A 21,585-nucleotide genomic window follows, 5' to 3' on the forward strand; every position below is an offset into this window, starting at 1 on the left:
ATAAAAGGTAGGGACGTGGATCAGAAAACACGTCAGTATCTGGTGTGACCAACATTTCCCTCATGCAGTGTGACACATCTCCTTTGCATAGAATTGATCAGGCTATTGATTGTGGCCTGTGGAATGTTGTCCCAGTCTTCTTCAACGGCTATGCGAAGTTGCTGGATATTGGTGGGAACTGGAACACGCTGCCATACACGTCGATCCAGAGCATCCCAAACATGCTCAATGGGTGACATGTCTTGTGAGTATGCAGGCCATGGAAGAACTGGGACACTTTCAGCTTTCAGGAATTGTGTAAAGATCCTTGCGACATGGGGCTGTGTATTATCATGCTGAAACATGAGGTGATTGAGGCGGATGAATGGCTAGACAAAAATATTCAGTTCTCTGGCAACAACTCTGGTAGAATTCCTGCAATCAGCATGCCAATTGCACTCTCCCTCAAAACTTGAGACATCTTTGGCATTGTGTTCTGTGACAAAACTGCACATTTTAGAATGGCGTTTTATTGTTCCCAGCACAAGGTGCACCTTTGTAATTATCATGCTGTTTAATTAGCTTCTTGATGTGCCTCACTTGTCAGGTGGATGGATTTTCTTGGCAAAGGAGAAATACTCACTAGTAGGGATGTAAACAAATGTGTGTATTGAAAATGTCTGGGATCTTTTATTTCAGTTCATGAAACATGAAACCAACACTGTTTCATTTATATTTTGTTCAGTATACAAAGATGGCCTGGAAGATTTACACAAATGAAAAACAGTAGTAACAAACACTGGAAGCTGTCCTTGGCAGCATATACAAAATATTATTAATCATAATAGTAGTATTGTCAATGGCAATTTGTACTCCCCTTGTACCAAACACGTTGATCAATCATCCAGTTCCTTTTTAATCCAATATAAATCAGATGTACTTCAGACCACCATCACAGATTAGGCATATTGATTTGTTGTTTGTTATTCCCTCCTGATAAGAGTTATTTGTCATTAGAGGTCTGATGACTTGATTGATTCACCACAGTCAAGTAAAATAGCTTAAGTCAAGCTAACAGACACTGAGGAAGTGTGTAATGATGTTCAAATACTATATAGTACTTGACGTGATACCAAACCTGTGCTCTGTACCAAACCACAGTATAGGATTCCATTTAGAACAGACTGCATTCCTGTTCAGCCTCCACCCAGCAGTGTTGACATGTACTGAAGCACCTTTTCTCCTCTATGTATACATTTAAGGGTCATTGGTGACGTATACATTTATTTTAATGTGAAACACATACATTGAGTATTCTATACAGACAGTATATGTTACAAGCAACAAAGACTAACAATAATGGCATCCTAAATTACAAAGTACAATGAGGGTCAACTGTAAAACCATATCTTTGTCCAGCATGAGACATTACATCCAAACTTTTTAAAAATGAATTAATCTTTCTTTTGGGCACAACACACACATACAGCTTTCAATGAGCACACGTGTCCCTACCCCTACATTGCGTTCAGAGTCTTAAAGGTAAGGGGTAAACCAATGTCACCAAGAAGATCTGGGTAAATCTATCAGTGAACCCGTGACCTCTGAACTCTGACTCACTTGGACTGGTTCAGGTTCTGGTTCAAGTCAGAGGTTTTTGTCCCAGCCGGAGAACTCCTCATCAGCCAGAGCCTGGTCGAAGGGGAAGCGATCAAAGTTGATGTAGCACGGACCCTGGAGGAAAAGAGGGGGGGAAGGGGAGCTCATATCATTGGCTGCCTGGGAATGACAGTCACACTGGATATGACAGTTAATAAATTGCAGCTACTTAAGGGCAAAACACATTTACTGAGGTCCAAAATAGGGGAGGATAATCAAACATATTTTTTGTTGCTTTGGGGAGGGTTGTGTGTTTTTTTTATTGGGCACAGGGGAGTGTGTGTCTTTTCCCTGGTTTACATTAGCTCTTTTGTGGATTTCTTATATACTTTCTTCCATCCTAGCCATATTTCCTCATCTGCTTGCATGCACCTCCCATATATTAATGTGCACCATGCTTTTCCACGTGCTAACTTTTACTATACCATAATATTGTCAACCAGTCTAACTGTCTATCCTGCCCTCTATCCACCAATCGCAGTGTCACACCCTGATTTGTTTCAACTGTCTTTGTGCTTGTCTCCAACCCCTCCAAGTGTCACCTATCTTCCCCATTATCCCCAGTGTATTTATACCTGTGCTCTCTGTCTGTTACCAGTTAGTTTTGTTCGTCAAGCCTACCAGCAGTTTTCCCCTTGCTCCTGTCTTTTTCTAGTTTTCACGGTTTTGACCATTCTGCCTGCCCTGACCCTGAGCCTGCCAGCCATTCCGTACCTTTTGGACTCTGATCTGAATTACTGATCTATTCCTGCCCTTGACCTGTCGTTTTGCCAGCCCCCTGTTCTATTAATAAACTTGTGTTACTTTGACACTGTCTTCTCCTGAAACGTGATACATAGTGACAATAGTGGTAGGTGGATAATTTGTCCAGATCTGCGGTAGGCTAACTAGCAATCATACCACGCATAAAAGCATTCAAAGCTGCATCAATTATCATTATGAATCCACAAGAACAAATAGGAATAGCTGATATGCACCTGAGAGGCCAGGTGCATCATTATATGCATAAAAGAACAGTGAAGACATGATACATGCAGCTGAAAAAGCTCCCCTATTGATCTTGTACAATTATCCTGCCTAGACTAGCCTTCCACACCAAAATGCTATGAATAATTGCATTATTGTTTTCAAATGAGTACAAAATTCTACTCTTGGTTGCAGTGAAAATGCCCTAGCACCATGGCCTGATGACTCCTGGCTGTCCCCATCCCCAGTCTAACTGGTCCATCTGGTCCTGCTGCTGATCCAGTTTCTGCACTTCTGCCATTGGCTATGAAACCCTGACCTGTTTCTCTCTAGGTTTCTTCCTAGGTTGCTGCCTTTCTAGGAAATGTTTTCTAGCCACTGTTCTCCTACATCTGCATTGCAGAATGTGTGTATATGAATTTTTTAGGACAAATAAAATCTATCAATCCAAACTGTGTAACGGCCAGTTGATGAATGGAAAGAGACATCTGTTACAAAATAACAAAAAGTTTAATGACATTCAGAGATTGTCAACCCAAGTCTTGGATACTAGGAGGGCCTACAAGGTAGGGAGGGAAGTATTTTCTGTTTGTCGAGATTTACATAGTCTATTTCAAATCAAATCAGATTTTAAGTAAGATATGTAAACATTATTAAAGTGGCATTGTATGAAGTGACTAGCGATCAATTTATTAAAGTTGCATTGTTTGGGTCACAATATAGGCAGCAGCCTCTCTGAGTTTGTGAATGCTGTTTAGCAGTCTGATGGCCTTGAGATAGAAGCTGTTTTTCAGTCTCTCGGTCCCAGCTTTGATGCACCTGTACTGTCCTAGCCTTCTGGATGGTAGCGGTGTGAACAGGCAGTAGCTTGGGTGGTTGATGTCTTTGATGATCTTTTTGACCTTCCTGTGACATCGGGTGCTGTAGGTGTCATGGAGGGCAGGTAGTTTGCCCCCGGTGATGCGTTGTGCAGACAGCACCACCCCCTGGAGAGCCTTGCGGTTGAGGGCGGTGCAGTTGCCGTACCATCCTGACAGGATGCTCTCGATTGTGAATCTCTAAAAGTTGGCAGGGTATTGGGGGGACAAGCCAAATTTCTTCAGCCTCCTGAGGTTGAAGAGGTGAAGGTGCACCTTCTTCACCACACTGTCTGTGTGGGTGGACCATTTCAGTTTGTCTGTAATGTGTACACTTAGGAACTTTTCCACCTTCTCCACTGCTGTCCCGTCAATGTGGATAGGAAGGGTGCTCCCTCTGCTGCTTTCTGAAGTCCATGATTGATTTAAAATGTTTTACTCACATCAGCCACGGAGAAGGAGAGGTGGGGGCGCAGTCCTTGTTAGCGGGCCGCCATGGTGGCACTGTATTATCCTCAAAGTGGGCAAAGAAGGTGTTTAGTTTGTCTGGAAGTGTGACGTTGGTGTCCGTGACATGGCTGGTTTTCTGTTTGTTGTCCGTGATTTCCTGTAGACCCTGCCACATGCGTCTCGTGTCCGAGCAGTTGAATTGCGAATCCACCTTGTGTCTGTACTGGCATTTCGCTTGTTTGATTGCCTTGTGGAGGGAATAACTGTACTGTTTATATTTAGTCATATTTCCAGACCTCTTTCCATGGTTAAAAGTGGTGGATCGCGCTTTCAGTTTTGCGCGAATGCTGCCATCCATCCATGGTTTCTGGTTAGGGTAGGTTTTAATAGTCACAGTGGGTACATCTCCAATGCACTTCCTTATAAAAGCACTCACCGAGTCAGCGTACAGCTTGATGGAAAAGCACAGTGGTGGAGCCGATTCTGGCAACATATCCCGAGAGAGCCATTTTTCCGGGAAGCAGAGAATGTTACAATCTCTGATATCTCTATGGAAGGCAACCCTTGCTCGAATTTGTGGTGTTGAAAACACAAACCAATATTAAAGTGCTCGAAGACGGTATGCTTAGTTTATTGTTTGTGCATTGGCACAGAAATCTGTTGGTGAAAAATTCATTGCATATATTTTATATAATTATAAACATGGCATCAGAATCATTGTCTGCTGCCAGCTCTGATCGTAGTGTAATGAAACAGGCAGGAGAGTGAGCCCGTCCGTGGTGGTCGGCGAACCCTCAACCTTCTGGCCCGTAGCCCTGCATGGCATCAACTGTGCCACAAAAGCATGCTGTGGCAAAGTCAATATCCACATTTATAAACACAGGGTCGCTACAGTTATTTGTATTAGTGGTCCCCACCCCCACCAGTACATTTCTGACTGCCCCTTACCACACAATCTGTAACATGAATGTCACTTGATCTTTATAAAGTGTGAAAACCTATTGCTGGAAAAATGTGTTCACTAAAAAGACAACAGCTGTTGAAAATAAATTTGGGTTGACTCGCGGCCTTTGGAAAACCGTAGGGGTAAGAGTCCGCTGTGGTGTTCATATGTCGCTGCATCAAAACCTTTCTTCCGGTGGTGTTATAGTGGCAAAAACTCCTGGTTCGAATCCAGCCTGTATCACAACCGGCCGTGATTGGGAGTCTCATAGGACGGTGCAAAATAGGCCCAATGTTGGCCGTTGTAGGCCATAAGAATGTGTTCTTAACTGACTTGCCTAGTAAAATAAAGGTTAAATTTAAATATATATATAAATAAAAATGGAAGATTCTTCTAGCCCCTTCATATTAATGGTATCTGTTGCTCTTATATAAGTCTTACTTGTCACGCCCTGGCCATAGAGAGGCTTTTATTCTCTATTTTGGTTAGGCCAGGGTGTGACTAGGGTGGGAATTCTAGTTTCTTTATTTCTATGTTTTCTGTTTCTATGTTTTGGCCAGGTATGGTTCTTAATCAGGGACAGCTGTCTATCGTTGGGTAGTTGACTTTGTTAGGGGACTGTATAGCCCTAGTAAGCTTCACTTTAGTTTTTGTTCTTTCTTGTTTTTGTTGGCGACATTCAAAATAAAAATAAATGTACGCTCAGAGTGCTGCACCTTGGTCCGGTCATTTCCCTGACGACGTTCGTGACATTACTACTCAAATTGTCTTAATTCTCGCTCCAAAAACCATTGCACATATAACACACCGTGGCTGAGGAAAGGCACTACTCCCAAATCAATGTAGTTCTCATCATACTTGCGCCTCTTCTATTGTCCAACGTCCGTTTGTTGTTCGATGCTTTCCCAGGTAAGAGGGGAGTAGCTCTCTAGGTGCATCAGATTCACAACTGTCAGTGTCCATGCTAGCTGGGCTAGCAACAAATGTAGCAACTGATGCTCACATTTGATGTGCTCGTGGAAGCAGAACAACTCAACAGGTGCAGGTGTAGTACTAGTACTACCAGTAGAGCAGGCCTTATCTTTTTAGTATATAGGCAGGCCTTACTTTTTTGGACCATTTATCCAGAATGAGCAGCATCTAAGTTTGGCTACATACAGACCGTTATTGGAATTCCCACGAGAGTAACAGTTCATTTTTTTACCTTTATTTAACAAGGCAAGCAATTCTTATTTTCAATGACATCCAGTGGGTTAACTGCCTTGTTCAGGGGCTGAACAACAGATTTTTACCTTGTCAGCTTGGGGATTTGAACTTGCAACCTTTCGGTTACTAGTCCAACGATCTAACCACTAGGCTACCCTGCCGCAATGTGATTGGATGTTAATTACTTGACTAGGCTACATATTTGACCTAGGTGGTTTAATTTGATTTTTTTTGGCAGTGAAACGAGGCTACTCAGGCGAGAAAAACAAATCTGAACTGACTATTTGAAAATATCAACCACATTTTTATTTGGCATACCCCGGCAGATTGTGCTTACACCTGGGGGTACACATACCCCAGTTTGGGAATAGCCGTTATAGACCAAAGAGTGTACAAACTAATGTCCATAGAGTGTACAAACTAATGTCCCTAAAAATGATAAAGTATTCATACCCATTTATAAATCCTTCGAAGGACACATTTAAAGTTACCTGCTGTGGCTAGACTGACCTTACGTATGAGTCTGATTGTAGGAGCCTCCACCTGGCCCACACGCAGCTTGTGCCAGTTCATACTGCTGAACCACCTAGAGTGGAACACAGGAAATGGGGAGAGGGTGAGAGTCCTCAGAGAGAGAAAGAGACCAAATAATGGGTCATACACAGTGGACGGTTGGGTCATCATTGTTACCTGTGGTGGCGTACATCTTTAATCCCATTCTTGGTGTTTCCCAGTCTCTGACCCGGTCGAGGCCTATGGGCCATAACACAACATCAACAACCAATCAAAACACTTACACTTAACTGAGACAGTTAGAATAGCACCTAACACCCCAGAACATAGGGTGGCCCATCTCTCACCTGCACAGTTTACTGATGAGGGACTTGGCCCCCTCGCCCATATAAGGTGGGAACTTGAGCACCCCGTCCAAAATTTTAGGGTAGATCTTCGCGGGCTCAGAACTGGAGAATGGAGGGCTGAAAGGTAAAACAGTCTGAGGATAAAACAGTATTTTACATACTACTTTACAATAATGAAGAATTGTTAACTGAAATGTCTAGCTGCTTTAAATCTTTCTGTGCGGATGTGTACAGTACCTCCCCACCAGCAGCTCATAGACTAGGATGCCCAGGGACCAGAAGTCAGCAGCAAAGTCATGTCCCTGGTTCTGGATGATTTCTGGGGCCATGTATTCCGGAGTACCACAGAATGAGTAGGTCTTATTACCGTGCACTAACTCCTTAGCAAAGCCAAAGTCCACCTAGGTGTAAAAACACACACATTCAAACCCCCACACATATCCAAACACAGAGTTTTGAATGGATTAACTATTTGGCGTGGCAAGTACATAGTCTCCTGTGATATACATTAACGTTCATAGCTGGACAGTTCACATGCAAGCAAGATTTACTTCTGGATGCCGAGATTAGAAGGCACGTACACAGAAACATGTGACAAGAGATAAAAAGTACAAGAGATTGAAGCAGTGAAAGAGGGAAAGCATAATGTAGCACCTACCAGTTTAACATAGCCCTTGGCATCCAGCATCAAATTCTCAGGCTTGAGGTCTCTGTACATGATGCCCTTTTTATGGAGGTAGGCGTAGGCCTCCACTACACAGGCAGCGCAGAATACAGCAATGGGCTCATCAAATCGTCCACTGTAAAAAACAGAGACAATGCAGACAATACAATTTTGAACTTAATTAAATGTCTTGAAGAATCTACAACCTCAGTTGTGTTTATCTGAATGAGAAGACTTAGGGGGATTTCACTCCAAAATGGTTTGGTTGTTTTTTTCCAAACTCTGGTACATTTACCCCCTTAGTTCGGAACTTGGGAGCGCACTAAACAGTGCATCATGGTTCATTCAAAAACGGTGGTCTTGGTCCGACTTAATTCGTACCGTGGTGTGGTTCGGACCAAACACGGGAAAAGAACCAGAGTCTCACATTATTATTGGTTGTTGAACTCCTAGCATCTTATCAAATGCACACAGCATTATAACTTCAGATCTCTGAAACATTCTGTGAGTAGCAACGCATTTATGAGTGTATCCGATGCTCCCGCAATTTGTTGGAACACCAAAGCGAAAGTAATATGAAGATTGGGACACACAAGTGACGCTTCATTATAATCATAAATGGAGAAATGTGAGAATGTTTGTCAAATAGCAAATTACTTGCATGGACATGTGGTTTTGTTTTAGACATTTTTGTTCATTTGACATTTGGCAATGTGAAACCAATGGAATCAAATGAAAAAAATACAATGTAACAAAATAGTCAAACTCTGATTCTATAGCTCAAAACTATGTATGAAAACGCCCTTAGTCAGCCATGTTTCCTCACACTTCTTTGAGCTTGGTCCAGATCTCCCCTCCTACACAGAACTCCATAATCATGTAGATGTAGCGAGTGTCTTTGAAGGCAGAATGGAGCCTGAACATCAAGAGAGAGAAAACAGGGTTAAAGTTGGTACAGTATCCTCAGTCCTCCTGGAGCTTTGAGGGCTACAGCAGTGTCTGCTGATTTTTCTTTATATTTCATGGTACTTTATTAAGTGACCAATGAAAGCCATCGATTGACAAGGGAAGACTGAGGATTTAAATGTGAGCTTAAATAATGATGCTTGGATGTTAATTAAAGGTTAGAGGTCAGCGGTCACCTAGCACCCCACAATCACCTGACAATGAAGTCACTCTTGATGGCTTTGAGGATCCTCTTCTCAAACAGGACGTGCTCCTCCTGTCGCTTGGCAACAATGTGTTTCTTACTGACCCGCTTCATGGCAAAGTACTTTCCATGATGCAGAGTGGTCACCTGCAGAAAACAACAATAACAACAAACAACAGTTATAAACTTTTGATCTAAAAAGAGCCATTTAAAATTGAATTTAGCTTTCTAGCACGTTAAAGGGAACAGTAAGCTTTCATCAGTTGATAATACCAAGATTGTGTGATCTGTTTTATTAGACTTCAGTGCAGCCTTTGCTGCCACCATTAAAGATCCATGTTTTTTCAGAAATATGTTACGATCAATGGATCATAACATGTTGCTGAAAAAAACGTATGAATCTTCAATGGAAACATCTCTAATGCAAAAAGTGTGGTGTACCGCAGGGCAGCCTGCTTGGACTATTATAGTTTTCTGTGTTTACTAATGACTTTATACTGACCTTGAATAAAGCCTGTGTGTCCATGTACGCTGGCGACTCAACAGTATACATCCCCGGTGCATCAGTAAAACAAATAACTGACACTCTTAACCCTCCTGTTGTGTTCGTTTCATGTTAATTAATTCTGTGTTCCCGGTCCAAAAGTACATTATAGCTAATTACAAATCTATAATAATACATATATTATCATCTAACGTTGTGTTAGATCTTTTTTATCAACTTAAGTTCTTGTGAACATTACAAGTTTTCAACTTCTATTTGCTATTTATGGCCTCATTGACCTGAGCTCATACAACTCGTTTTTGACTATAGCATACTCAGACGAAACATATTGTGCTATTTGTCACAAACTACTTTGAGTCAAAGTTTAACAAGTACATTTGTTTTTGAAACCATTTCACATTTTTTAATAGTGGCAGGATTTTATAGTTGAATTCGGAAGTTTACATACACCTTAGCCAAATTCATTTCAACTCAGTTTTTCACAATTTCTGACATTTAATCCTAGAATAAATGCCATGTCTTAGGTCAGTTAGGATCACCCCTTTATTTTAAGAATGTGAAATGTCATAATAATGGTAGAGAGAATGATTTATTTCAGCTATTATTTCTTTCATCACATTCCCAGTGGGTCAGAAGTGTAAGTGCACTCAATTAGTATTTCGCAGCATTGCCTTTAAAATGTTTAACTTGGGTCAAACGTTTCGGGTAGCCTTCCACAAGCTTCCCACAATAAGTTGGGTGAACTTTGGCCAATTTCTCCTGGCAGAGCTGGTGTAACTGAGTCAGGTTTGTAGGTCTCCTTGCTCGCAAACACTTTTTCAGTTCTGCCCACAAATTTTCTATAGGATTGAGGTCATGGCTTTGTGATGGCCACTCCAATACCTTGACTTTGTTGTCCTTAATATGGTTGGGCAGTATTGAGTAGCTTGGATGAATAAGGTGCCCAGAGTAAACTGCCTGCTACTCAGGCCCAGTTGCTAATATATGCATATTAGTAGTATATTTGGTTAGAAAATACTCTGAAGTTTCTAAAACAGTTTGAATGATGTCTGTGAGTATAACACAACTATGGCAGGCAAAAACCCGAGAAAATAAATCCAACCAGGAAGTGGGAAATCTGAGGTTTGTAGTTTTTTAACTCTTTGCATATTGACTATACAGTGTCTATGGGGTCAAATTGCACTTCCTAATGCTTCCACTAGATGTCAACAGTCTTTAGAACCTTGTTCTATGCTTCTGCTGTGAAGGAGGGGGGAATGGGAGCTGAATGAGTCAGTGGTATGGCAGAGTGGTATGAGCTGGTCACCCACGTTCACGTGAGAGTTAGCTTGCGCTCCATTGCATTTCTGAAGACAAAGGAATTCTCCGGTTGGAACATTATTGAAGATCTATGTTAAAAACATCCTAAAGATTGATTCTATACTTCGTTTGACATGTTTCTATGGACTGTAAACGGAAGTTTTTGACTTTTCGTTTGGCCTGCGTGTCATGAATTTGGATAACTGGGCTAAACCCGCGAACTAAAATGAGGTATTTGGACATAAATAATGGACTTTATCAAACAAATCAAACATTTATTGTGGTACTGGGATTCCTGGGAGTGCATTCTGATGAAGATCATCAAAGGTAAGTGAATATTTCTAATGTTATTTCTGACTTCTGTTGACTCCACAACATGGCGGATATCTGTATGGCTTGATTTGTTGTCTGAGCGCTGTACTCAGATGGTGTGCTTTTTCCAAATCTGACACAGCAGTTGTATCTGTAATTCCATGCACAATAGTTGTATCTTCTATCAATGTTTATTATGAGTATTTCTGTAAATTGATGTGGCTCTCTGCAAAATCACCGGATGTTTTGGAACTACTAAACATAACGCGCCAATGTAAACTAAGATTTACAAAACATACATGTATTGTGTAACATGAAGTGCTATGAGTGTCATCTGATGAAGATCATCAAAGGTTAGTGATTCATTTGATCTCAATTTCTGCTCTTTGTGACTCCTCTCTTTGGCTCGAAGAATGGCCGTTTTTCTGTGACTAGGTGCAGACCTAACATAATCGTTTGCTGTGCTTTTGTCAAAGCTTTTTTGAAATCGGACACTGTGGTGGGATTAACAACAAGTTTATTTTTAAAATGGTGTAAAATACTTCTGTTTAAGGAATTTTAATTAGGAGATTTCCGTTGTTTTGAATTTGGAGCCCTGCACTTTCACTGGCTGTTATCATATCGATCCCGTTAGCGGCATTCAAGCCATAAGACATTTTAAGCAATTTTGCCACAACTTTGGAAGTATGCTTGGAGTCATTGTCCATTTCGAAGATCCATTTGCGACCAAGCTTTAACTTCCTGACTGGTGTCTTGAGTTGTTGCTTGAACATACCTGTCATGCCCTGACCGTAGAGATCCTTTCAATTCTCTATTTGATTAGGTCAGAGTGTGACTAGGGTGGGCAATCTATGTTTTCTATTTCTTTGTTGGCCAGGTATGGTTCCCAACCAATCAGAGGCAGCTGTCGTTGTCTCTGATTGGGTATCATACTTAGGCAGCCTTTTTCCACCTGTAGTTTGTAGTTTGTGGGAGCCTTCAGTGACGATCCGTGGCCCGGACCCTCCAGTGACGATCCGTGGCCCGCCCTCCAGTGACGATCCGCGGCCCGTACCCTCCAGTGACGATCCGCGGCCCGGAGACTCCAGCGACGGTCGGCGGTCCGGAGACTCCAGCGACGGTCGGCGGTCCGGAGAATCCAGCGACGGTTCCCGGTCCGGAGCCTCCAGCGACGGTTCCCGGTCCGGAGCCTCCAGCGACGGTTCCCGGTCCGGAGCCTTCTGCGACGATCTACGGTCCAGAGTCCCCGGCTATGATCAACGGTTCGAATCCACAGAGGACGATATACGGTTTGATTCCACCGGCGACAATCAACGGTCCGGAGTCCCCGGCGATGATCCATGGTTCGATTCCACCGGCGATGATTCAAGGTCCGGACCTTCCTGTGACGATCCCCGCACCAGATGCGCCACCAAAGTTGGCAGAGCCATGAGCGGAGCGGGGTCTGCGTCCCGCACCGGAGCCGCCACTGAGGGTAGATGCCCACCCGGACCTTCCCTAATAGGTGCAGGTTTACACCCGGTGTTCGGGGGGTACTGCCACGCCCTGACCGTAGAGATCCTTTTAACCTGTTGAGTGTATGGGGTTTGGATGAAAAACGTACCCAAATGAAACTGCTTATTTATCAAGCCCAGAATCTAGGATATGCATATAAGTGTCAGATTAGGATATAAAACTCTAAATTTTCCAAAACTGTCAAAATATTTTCTGTGAGTGTAACAGAGCTGATATTGCAGGCAAAACCCTGAGGAAATAGGAATATCCTCTTATTTTGAAAGCTCCCTGTTCCATTGCATGCCTTCCCTCCATTTAAAGGGATATCAACCAGATTAATTTTCCTATGGCTTACACATGGTGTGAAAAGGCTTTAGACATATTTTCAGGCTTTTATTTTGAAAAATGAGCAAGAAAGATCACATCGCGTTCTTGGATGGCTGGGTGCCAGCAGCATTTTGCATGCGCAACAGCTTGGAGCAGACATTTTCTCTCTCTCTCCTATTGAAGAAGCCACAGTCCAGTTGAAATATTATCGATTATTTATTGTTAAAACAACTTTAGGATTGATTATAAAAAATATTTTACATGTTTCTACCAACTTTACGGGATACTATTTGGAATTTTTGTCTGCCCAGTCGTGATCGCTCGAGCCTGTTGATTTCTGAACATAACGCGCCAACCAAATTGAGGTTTTTGGATATAAAAATAATCTTGTGAGTGCAAACAACCAAAGATAATCAAAAGTAAGCGATTCATTTTATTGCTTTTCTGACTTTTGTGACCAATCTACGTGGCTGCTAGCTGTTTGTAATGTTTTGTCTGCTGAGAGAGATGTCCTTACATAAACGCTCAGAATGCTTTCGCCGAAAAGTTGTGTTTAAATCTGACACGCCAGGTGGATTAACACCAAGCTAAACTGTGTTTTGCTATATTGCACTTGTGATTTCATGAAAATTAAATATTTTTCATAATTTAATTTGAATTTGGCGCCCTGCAATTCAGCGGATGTTGACGAAAATGATCCCGCTAACGGGATGGGTGCATCAAGAAGTTAATTCTCTATTTGGTTAGGTCAGGGTGTGACTAGGGTGAGCAATCTATGTTTTCTATTTCTTTGTTGGCCGGGTATGGTTCTGATTTGGGATCATACTTTTTCCACCGGCAAGCCTTTTTCCACCTGTAGTTTGTGGGATCCTGTTTTTTGGTACTGTGCTGTTTATCCCTACTAGACGTTAAGTTTCATTTCGGTGTTTTTTCAGTGTTCATTTAATAAATTAAAAATTACTTCGCTGCACCTTGGTCCGATTCTTCCATTGACAAACGTAACAATATCCACATAATTTTTCTTCCTCATGAAGCCATCTATCTTGTGAAGTGCACCAGTCCCTCCTGCAGCAAAGCACCACCAACAACATGATGCTGCCACCCCCGTTCTTCACTGTCGGGATGGAGTTTTACGGCTTGCAAGCCTCCCCCTTTTTCCTCCAAACATAACAATGGTTATTATGGCCAAACAGTTCTTCCAAACTTCCAACTTCAACTGTATGTCATCAACCCAGGATATGGCATATCTCCTTGGCCCTGGGGTCATCCTTATAGCATTTTCAGCCGACAGCCGACCTCTCCTCTCAGGTGGGGATGAAGACCAGGACAAATTCCCATTCTTTGACCGGAATGTAACAACAACCTCAGCAGGGCCCTCTTCCTCATAAATGGATTGTTCCACATCGGTTGTCTCTTGGTCTAGATCATATTCTGTGTTGTCTTCAACTTCTGACACTTCCTACTCTAATGAATCTTCACTGTCAGTTTCAAGAGCCTCACATACAGTATATCGTTTGGTTATTCTGCTGCCAGAGGATGAATTGTGAGCAAGGCCTCAAAAAAGCTTTTACATACCAGAACTGCGAGAAAAGTCCCATGTATTATTGAAACAATGATGCGATTGTTTGTAAGTATGCCAACAGGTGTGATTCCGGTGGGGGAAAGATTCTAATGGGGAAAGGTTGCTATGGAAGCCAAGAAGGGGTGTGTGTGTGTGTGTGTGTATGTGTGTGTGTGTGTGTGTATATGTGTGTGTGTGTGTGTGCTCTCAAACACACATGTATGTGGGGTCTGGGGAAGGAAGTGTGTCCATCTGATGAATGTGCCTGAACTCAATTTTAAACGCTAATTCTTGCCTCACCCATTCATTTCTAATGACCAGTCATTTTTGACCAGGAACACCACAGGTGTACAAAAGTTAAATAAAACACCCAAAATGTAATGAAAATTATCAAAATGTATTTTGTGTGTTCAAATGCCCTGTATGGACAAAGTCATGGAACCTTATGACAATCAGATTAAATGAAATACATATTTCAGAGAAAAAAACGTGTAAATCGGTCCAATACGACCGGAACACAGCAGGAGGGTTAACATGGAGGTTCAGTCGGTATTAGAACTAGCAATAACCTGGTGCTACAGTGCCTTCCGAAAGTATACATATCCCTTGAAACATATATTATTTTCATTCTCAAAGGAGAGGTACAGGGGACATGTTTGGTGGTTACAGTGATCCAAAACTAGGAACGTTGCGACAAACAAATGGCTGCTACAAAGTCACAATGGGAGCTCTTTCTAGAGCACCCAGTTAAATTGTGCTTAAGAATTTATTTTACATTTCTTAATGGTTAAACTAGTAAGAAATATATGTTATTATTGGAGAAATCTGAGTTTACTACATTTACGGTCATCCTAAATTAAGATATTATATATTTTTTTATATCTAATGTAACGGTTCTTTGTAGTGAAGGAGAGTCGGACCAAAATGCGGCGTGTAGATTGCGATCCATGTTTAATAAACAAACGTAAAACACGAATCAATACAAACACTACAAAACAAAGAACGTAATGAACGTAACGAAAACCGAAACAGCCTATACTTGTGTAAACTAACACAGAGACCGGAACAAGGACACTAAGGACAATCACCCACAAAACCCAACACAAAACAGGGTACCTAAATATGGTTCCCAATCAGAGACAATGACTAACACCTGCCTCTGATTGAGAACCATATCAGGCCAAACATAGAAATAGACAAACCAGACACACAACATAGAATGCCCACCCAACTCACGTCCTGACCAACACTAAAACAGGGAAAATACATACGAATGATCGTCAGACCGTGACATCTAATTCATTTACATTATGCTACTTTCCATGATGTGGACAGTATGTGCTACTACATTGCAAAAGCTGACCCCATCGAATTGGGGGGAATTACACATCCTTTTTACTGAGATTGAGAATGTGAAAAGTTTATAGTAAACATGATGACAAGATCAATTGCTTCAATTGTACTGTTAATTTTGTCATAAGCGCTGGGGTCGCAGGACTTAGAACGCTATACATTTCTTTCTCAAATGGCATGAATAATTAGTTGCGGTCTCTCTATAAAAGTTGCTGGCCACACACCAATACACAGATTTGACCATCAAACTATCACTTAAACAGTAGCCAACCGTTGTCATTGTTGACATGCTATGGTGGATCGTGATTCATTGAAGTTAAGTAACAGAAAAAGTGGTTTGTTCCCTTTTCTGTATTGGCAGCCTCCCAAAATCAACATCCGCGATTCCAATATATAGTATATTTAATTTTTATGTAATCATGTGAGTTGACTGAGAATACATTCTAATTTTTCAAATGTTAATATTTCACCTTTTTTTAAGCAGGTAAGCCAGTTGGGAACAAGTTCTCATTTACAACTGCGACCTGGCCAAGATAAAGCAAAGCAGTGCGACAAAAACAACAAAACATAGTTACACATGGGATAAACAAACGTACAGTCAATAACCCAATACAAGAATCTATATACGGTGTGTGCAAATGCAGTAAGATTAGGAAGGTAAAGCAATAAATAGGCCATAGTGGCGAAATAATTACAATTTAGCATTAACAAACCTCCAGATGAGTTTCAATGCCATTCAACACTTCTTCTGTGGCCTCCAACTGCTCTTAAATGCTAGTAAAACAAATGCATGCTCTGCAACCGATCGCTGCCCGCACCCGCCAGCCCGACTAGCATCACTACTCTCGACGGTTCTGACTTAGAATATGTGGACAACTACAAATACCTAGGTGTCTGGTTAGACTGTAAACACTCATTCCAGACTCACATTAAGCATCTCCAATTCAAAATTAAATCTAGAACCTATATCACAACAAAGCCTCCTTCACTCATGCTGCTAAACATACCCTCTTAAAACTGACTATCCTAGCAATCCTTGACTTCGGCGATGTCATTTACAAAATACCCTCCAACACTCTACTCAGCGAATTAGATGTTGTCTATCACAGTGCCATCCGTTTTGTCAACAAAGCCCCATATACTACCCACCACTGTGACCTTTATGCTCTCGTTGACTGGCCCCCCCCTTCATATTCGTCGCCAAACCCACTGGCTCCAGGTCATCTATAAGTCTTTGTGTCACGACTTCGGCTGAGTTCGGCTCCTCTCCTTGTTCGGACGGTGTTTGGCTTTCTAGTCATCACCGATCCATGTTTCCTTTTTACTTTTTTTTGTCTTGATTACGCACACCTGATTTCTATTCCCTTATTATGTTCCTTATTTAACCTCTCGTCTACCTTTCTGTTTTGTCCGTGATTGTTTTGTGTTACCGTGTGTGTTGGAGGGTTCTCTCATGACGTGATGTTACCTTGTTGGAGATATTCCTTTTTTGTATTAATATTTTGAGTAAAGACTTGTGTTTTTCCTAAAACCTTAGTCCTGCGCCTGACTCAGACAACGAAGCTAGACACTGTTACACTTTACTAGGTAAAGCCCCGCCTTATCTCAGCTCACTGGTCACCATAGCAACACCCACCCGTAGCGCACGCTCCAACTGGTATATTTCACTGGTCATCTCCAAAGCTGACTCCTGCTTTGGCTGCCTTCCCTTCCAGTTCTCTGCTGCCAATGACTGGAACGAATTGCAAAAATTACTGAAGCTGGAGACTTATATCTCCCTCACTAACGTTAAGCATCAGCTGTCAGAGCAGCTTACCGATCACTGCACATGTACACAGCCCATCTGTAAATTGCCCACCCAACTATCACATCCCCATATTGTTATTTAGTTTTGCTCTTTTGCACCCCAGTATCTCTACTTGCACATCATCCTCTGCACATCTATCACTCCAGTGTTAACACAGTGTCCAAAGAAGGGCTGGAAGTGTACAGAATGGTATCAGAGAATCACCAGCCGCAAGAGCGACATCATTGATATATATAGAGAGAAAATAGTTGTCCCGAGAATTGAACCCTGTGGCACCCCCATTGACTCACTGAACCCTATCTGAGAAGTAGTTGGTGAACCAGTTGAGGCAATCATTTGAGAAACCAAGGGTGTTGAGTCTACGATAAGAATGCGGGGATTGACAGAGTTGAAAGCCTTGGCCAGGTCGATGAAGACGGCTGCACAGTACTGTCTTTTATTGTCCATTGTTATGATATCGTTTAGGACCTTGAGCGTGGCTGAGGTGCACCCATGACCAGCTCAGAAACCAGATTGCACAGCGGAAAAGGTACGTTGGGATTCGAAATGGTCTGTGATCTGTTTGTTAACTTGGTGCTCGAAAGGCAGGGAAGGTGGATATAGTTATATAACAGTTTGGGCCTAGAGTGTCTCCCCCTTTGAAGAAGGGGATGACCGTGGCAGCTTTCCAATCTTTAGGGATCTCAGACGACATGAAAGAGAGGTTGAACAGGCTAGTAATAGGGGTTGCAACAATTGTGGCGGATAAGTTTAGAAAGAGATGGTCCAGATTGTCTAGCCCAGTTGTTTTGTGGGGGTCCAGATTTTGCATCTCTTTCAGAACATCAGCTATCTGGATTTGGGTGAAGGAGAAGCGGTGCTGTGGGGGGTGCAGAGCTGTTGGCCGGGATAAGGGTAGCCAGGTGGAAAGCATGGCCAGTCATAGAAAAATGCTAGTTGAAATTATCGATTATCGTGGATTTATCGGTGGTGACAGTATTTCCTAGCCTCAGTGCAGTCGGCAGCTGTGAGGAGGTACTCTTATTCCCCATGGACTTTAGTGTCCCAAAACTTTTGGAATTTGTGCTACAGAACGCAAATTTCTGTTTGAAAAAGCTAGCCTAGACACTTACTGTGTCTATTGGTTCCTAACTTCCCTGAAAAGTTGCATATCGCAGGGGCTATTCGTTGCTAATGCAATAGGCCACAGGATGTTTTTGTGCTGGTCAAGGGCAGTCAAGTCTGAAGCGAACCAAGGGCTATATCTGTTCTTAGTTCTACATTTTTTGAATGTGGCATGCTTATTTGAGATGGTGAGGAAAGCACTTTTAAAGACTAACCAGGCATCCTTCCAGGATACCTGAGCCAGGTAGATTATAAAGGCCTGCTCGCTGAAGTGTTTTAGGGAGCGTTTGACAGTGATGAGGGTTGGTCGTTTGACCGCGGACCCATTACGGACGCAGTCAATGAGGCAGTGATCACTGAGATCCTGGTTGAAGACAGCAGAGGTGTATTTGGAGGGCAGGTTGGTCAGGATGATATCTATGAGCGTGCCCGTGTTTACGGATTTGAGGTTGTACCTGGTAGATTCCTTGATAATTTGTGTGAGATTGAGGGCATCTAACTTAGATTGTAGGACGGTCGGGGTGTTAAGCATATCCCAGTTTAGGTCACTTAACAGTACGAACTCTGAAGATAGATGGGGGGCAATTAATTCACAATTTTCTGCGACCTAAGGAAAGTTTAAAAAAAACAACATAGGCCTAGTTACATACAAAATACAAGGAAGCAAAAAACATAAGATCAGTCATATAATCATAAAAATCAAACACATTCTTCCAAACACACAACTAGGGTTTTCTTTAGTTTGACTATGTTCTACATTGTAGAATAATAGTGAAGACTTCCAAACTATGAAATAACACATATGGAATCGTGTAGTAACCAAAAAAGTGTTAAACAAATCAAAATAATTTTTATATGTGTGGTTTCCACCGTGACGCATGGAGGAGGAGGTGTGGGTGTTTTTCTGGTGACACTGTCAGTGATTTATTTAGAATTCAAGGCACACTTAACCAGCATGGCTACCACAGCGGTGGAAGAACATCTCGGCAGAGGGTATGCTAACTTCTTCTTGCTCAGGGAAGAGCAAGGGATCATTCGAAGAGCAAGAGACCAGTGGCCGAGCCGGGAAGTGTTTTACGGGCGTCCGGCTACGCAATATGGACCAGGCTCTCTATACCACAGACGAGTGCAGCCGCTAGACAGAAGGTAAGGAGGATGGTCTCGGAGTCTAAACAAATGTGAAAGTGCGTCAGGTTTCACATTCTTGGACCCCGGGTGGTAGAAGAAAGTGAAATTGAAACGGGTGAATAACAGGGCCCAACGAGCCTGCCTAGGGTTGAGGAGAATGGCGGTGCGGAGATATTCCAGGTTTTTATGGTCAGTCCACAGTAAGAATGGGTGTTCCGCCCCCTCCAACCAGTGCCTCCACTCCTCCAACGTCACATTGACAGTGAGCAGTTCTCTATTCCCCACATCATAGTTCCTTTCAGCAGGTGTAAGACTATTGGAGAAAAAAGTGCTGGGGTGCAGCTTTTGATCCTAGGTAGAACACTGGCACAGGACAGCCCCCACTTCAACATCCCAGGCTTCAGACCTCCACCACAAACTGACGGGAGGGGGTCTGGATGAATTAAGATGGGGGCTGTAGTGAATCGATGTTTGAGGTCAGAGAACGCCTGGTCAGCTGCTTGAGACCACATGAACGGAAACTTGGGAGAAGTGAGTGCTGAGAGGGGGAAAGCTAGGGTGCTGTAACCCCAGATGAAGTAGCAGTAGAAGTGAGCAAATCCAAGGAAACGTTTGTTGCATTCTGGATGTGGGTTGAGTCCAATCGACCACAGCTCTCACCTTGTCTGGATCCATCTGTATATGTCCTACAGTGATGACGTATCCTAGGAAGGAGTTGATGAAGCGATGGAATTCACACTTCTCCGCTTTAATGAAGAGCTGCTTCTCCAGGAGTCGCTGAAGGGTCTGTCGGACGTGCTCTTGAGCTTAATGGGAAAAGACAAGGATGTCGTCGAGGTAGACAAACAAAAAATGGTTCAGCATGTCCCGAAGCACATCGTTGACCAGGGCCTGGATCAGGGTCAGGATAGGCAGAAAGGTCAGACCTGGGAAGACTAGGAAAAACTAAAACTAGAGCACAGGAAACACAGGAACACGCTGGTGGGTCTTGATGGGACAAGATGAACTGGCAACAGACAAACAGAAAATGAGGTATAAATACACAGGGGACAATGAGGGGAGATTGGAGACACCTGGTGGGGGATGGAGACAAGTATGAACACAAGTGAAACAGATCAAGGGTGTGACAAATACTTTGTCCTGCATCAGACTAATGATGATTTGAAAAAAGACGCTTGAAAAGGCATGAGTCCGCTTAGTTTTTTTGCGCTGGCTTTACACACTCCAATAGTCTCTAGATAGCAATAGATAATGCCTGAAATTTCACAGCGGCATACCCTTTGTGGCAGTAATGCACCCTAAAAAAATCCATGCCTTTTACTGCCCGGAGTGCTGGTGCCCTTCTCCCTGAGTGTGCGTCGCAATATGAAGTGTCTCTCACTCACACGGCTCTCTGTCACGGGTCTTTCTCACAGGCTACAAGTTAAGACAGACACATCGGGGATGCACCTGCATGCGTCCTTATCCATTTCCGAGGGGCATATTGAAGATATTGGAAGAAACTTTCACATTTACTTTGTCAGCCAACAAGAAGAGTATGCCTAACGAACAGAAAAAGCACTATCCTATGTCAATCTACAATCCCCCATAGTGCAAACCTATACTATTCAGTGCGAGAAATAAAATTAAAACATTTATCTTCTCCATACTTGAAACTCACACGCTACGAATATATGCCAGTTAGACTCTACACCCCTTGTAAAGCGGATTAATGTGCTTAATTTTAAGTTATTTGGACACTTTTGTTGTGATAAAAACTTTATTAAAACATATAGGCCTATGGGCTAGGCTACATGAGGTGTGTGACTATGATTGAAAAGGCATTGTTTCTTATGCTGGGCATCATTCACAAGTGATAATATATCATTCACAGCTGATAGGTTAATATTGTCACCCATCAGACTATTCTTGACTTAATCTTGTCTTTACATATACTCAATAATATGGTGACATTTGTTTTG

The 21,585-nt window shown here is 42.5% G+C and overlaps 1 protein-coding gene across 3 annotated transcripts in view; it reads right to left on the reverse strand.

Moving 5' to 3' along the window:
* Positions 1 to 645: 645 nt before the first annotated feature.
* Positions 646 to 21,585, reverse strand: part of prkg3 (protein kinase cGMP-dependent 3) — a 38,404-nt gene continuing 17,464 nt past the window's right edge. For all 3 annotated transcript variants that reach the window (XM_029631892.2, XM_065008917.1, XM_029631896.2), the window contains 8 exons: positions 8,745 to 8,881; positions 8,411 to 8,500; positions 7,579 to 7,720; positions 7,158 to 7,321; positions 6,921 to 7,037; positions 6,751 to 6,813; positions 6,571 to 6,646; positions 646 to 1,713 (listed from right to left, as the gene is read on the reverse strand). In XM_029631892.2, coding sequence (XP_029487752.1) covers positions 1,627 to 1,713; positions 6,571 to 6,646; positions 6,751 to 6,813; positions 6,921 to 7,037; positions 7,158 to 7,321; positions 7,579 to 7,720; positions 8,411 to 8,500; positions 8,745 to 8,881 — 876 coding nt within the window. In that variant the 3' untranslated portion in view covers positions 646 to 1,626. The remainder of the gene's footprint in view (positions 1,714 to 6,570; positions 6,647 to 6,750; positions 6,814 to 6,920; positions 7,038 to 7,157; positions 7,322 to 7,578; positions 7,721 to 8,410; positions 8,501 to 8,744; positions 8,882 to 21,585) is intronic.

Source organism: Oncorhynchus nerka, linkage group LG24, assembly GCF_034236695.1.
Source record: "Oncorhynchus nerka isolate Pitt River linkage group LG24, Oner_Uvic_2.0, whole genome shotgun sequence".
NCBI classification, from domain to species: domain Eukaryota; kingdom Metazoa; phylum Chordata; class Actinopteri; order Salmoniformes; family Salmonidae; genus Oncorhynchus; species Oncorhynchus nerka.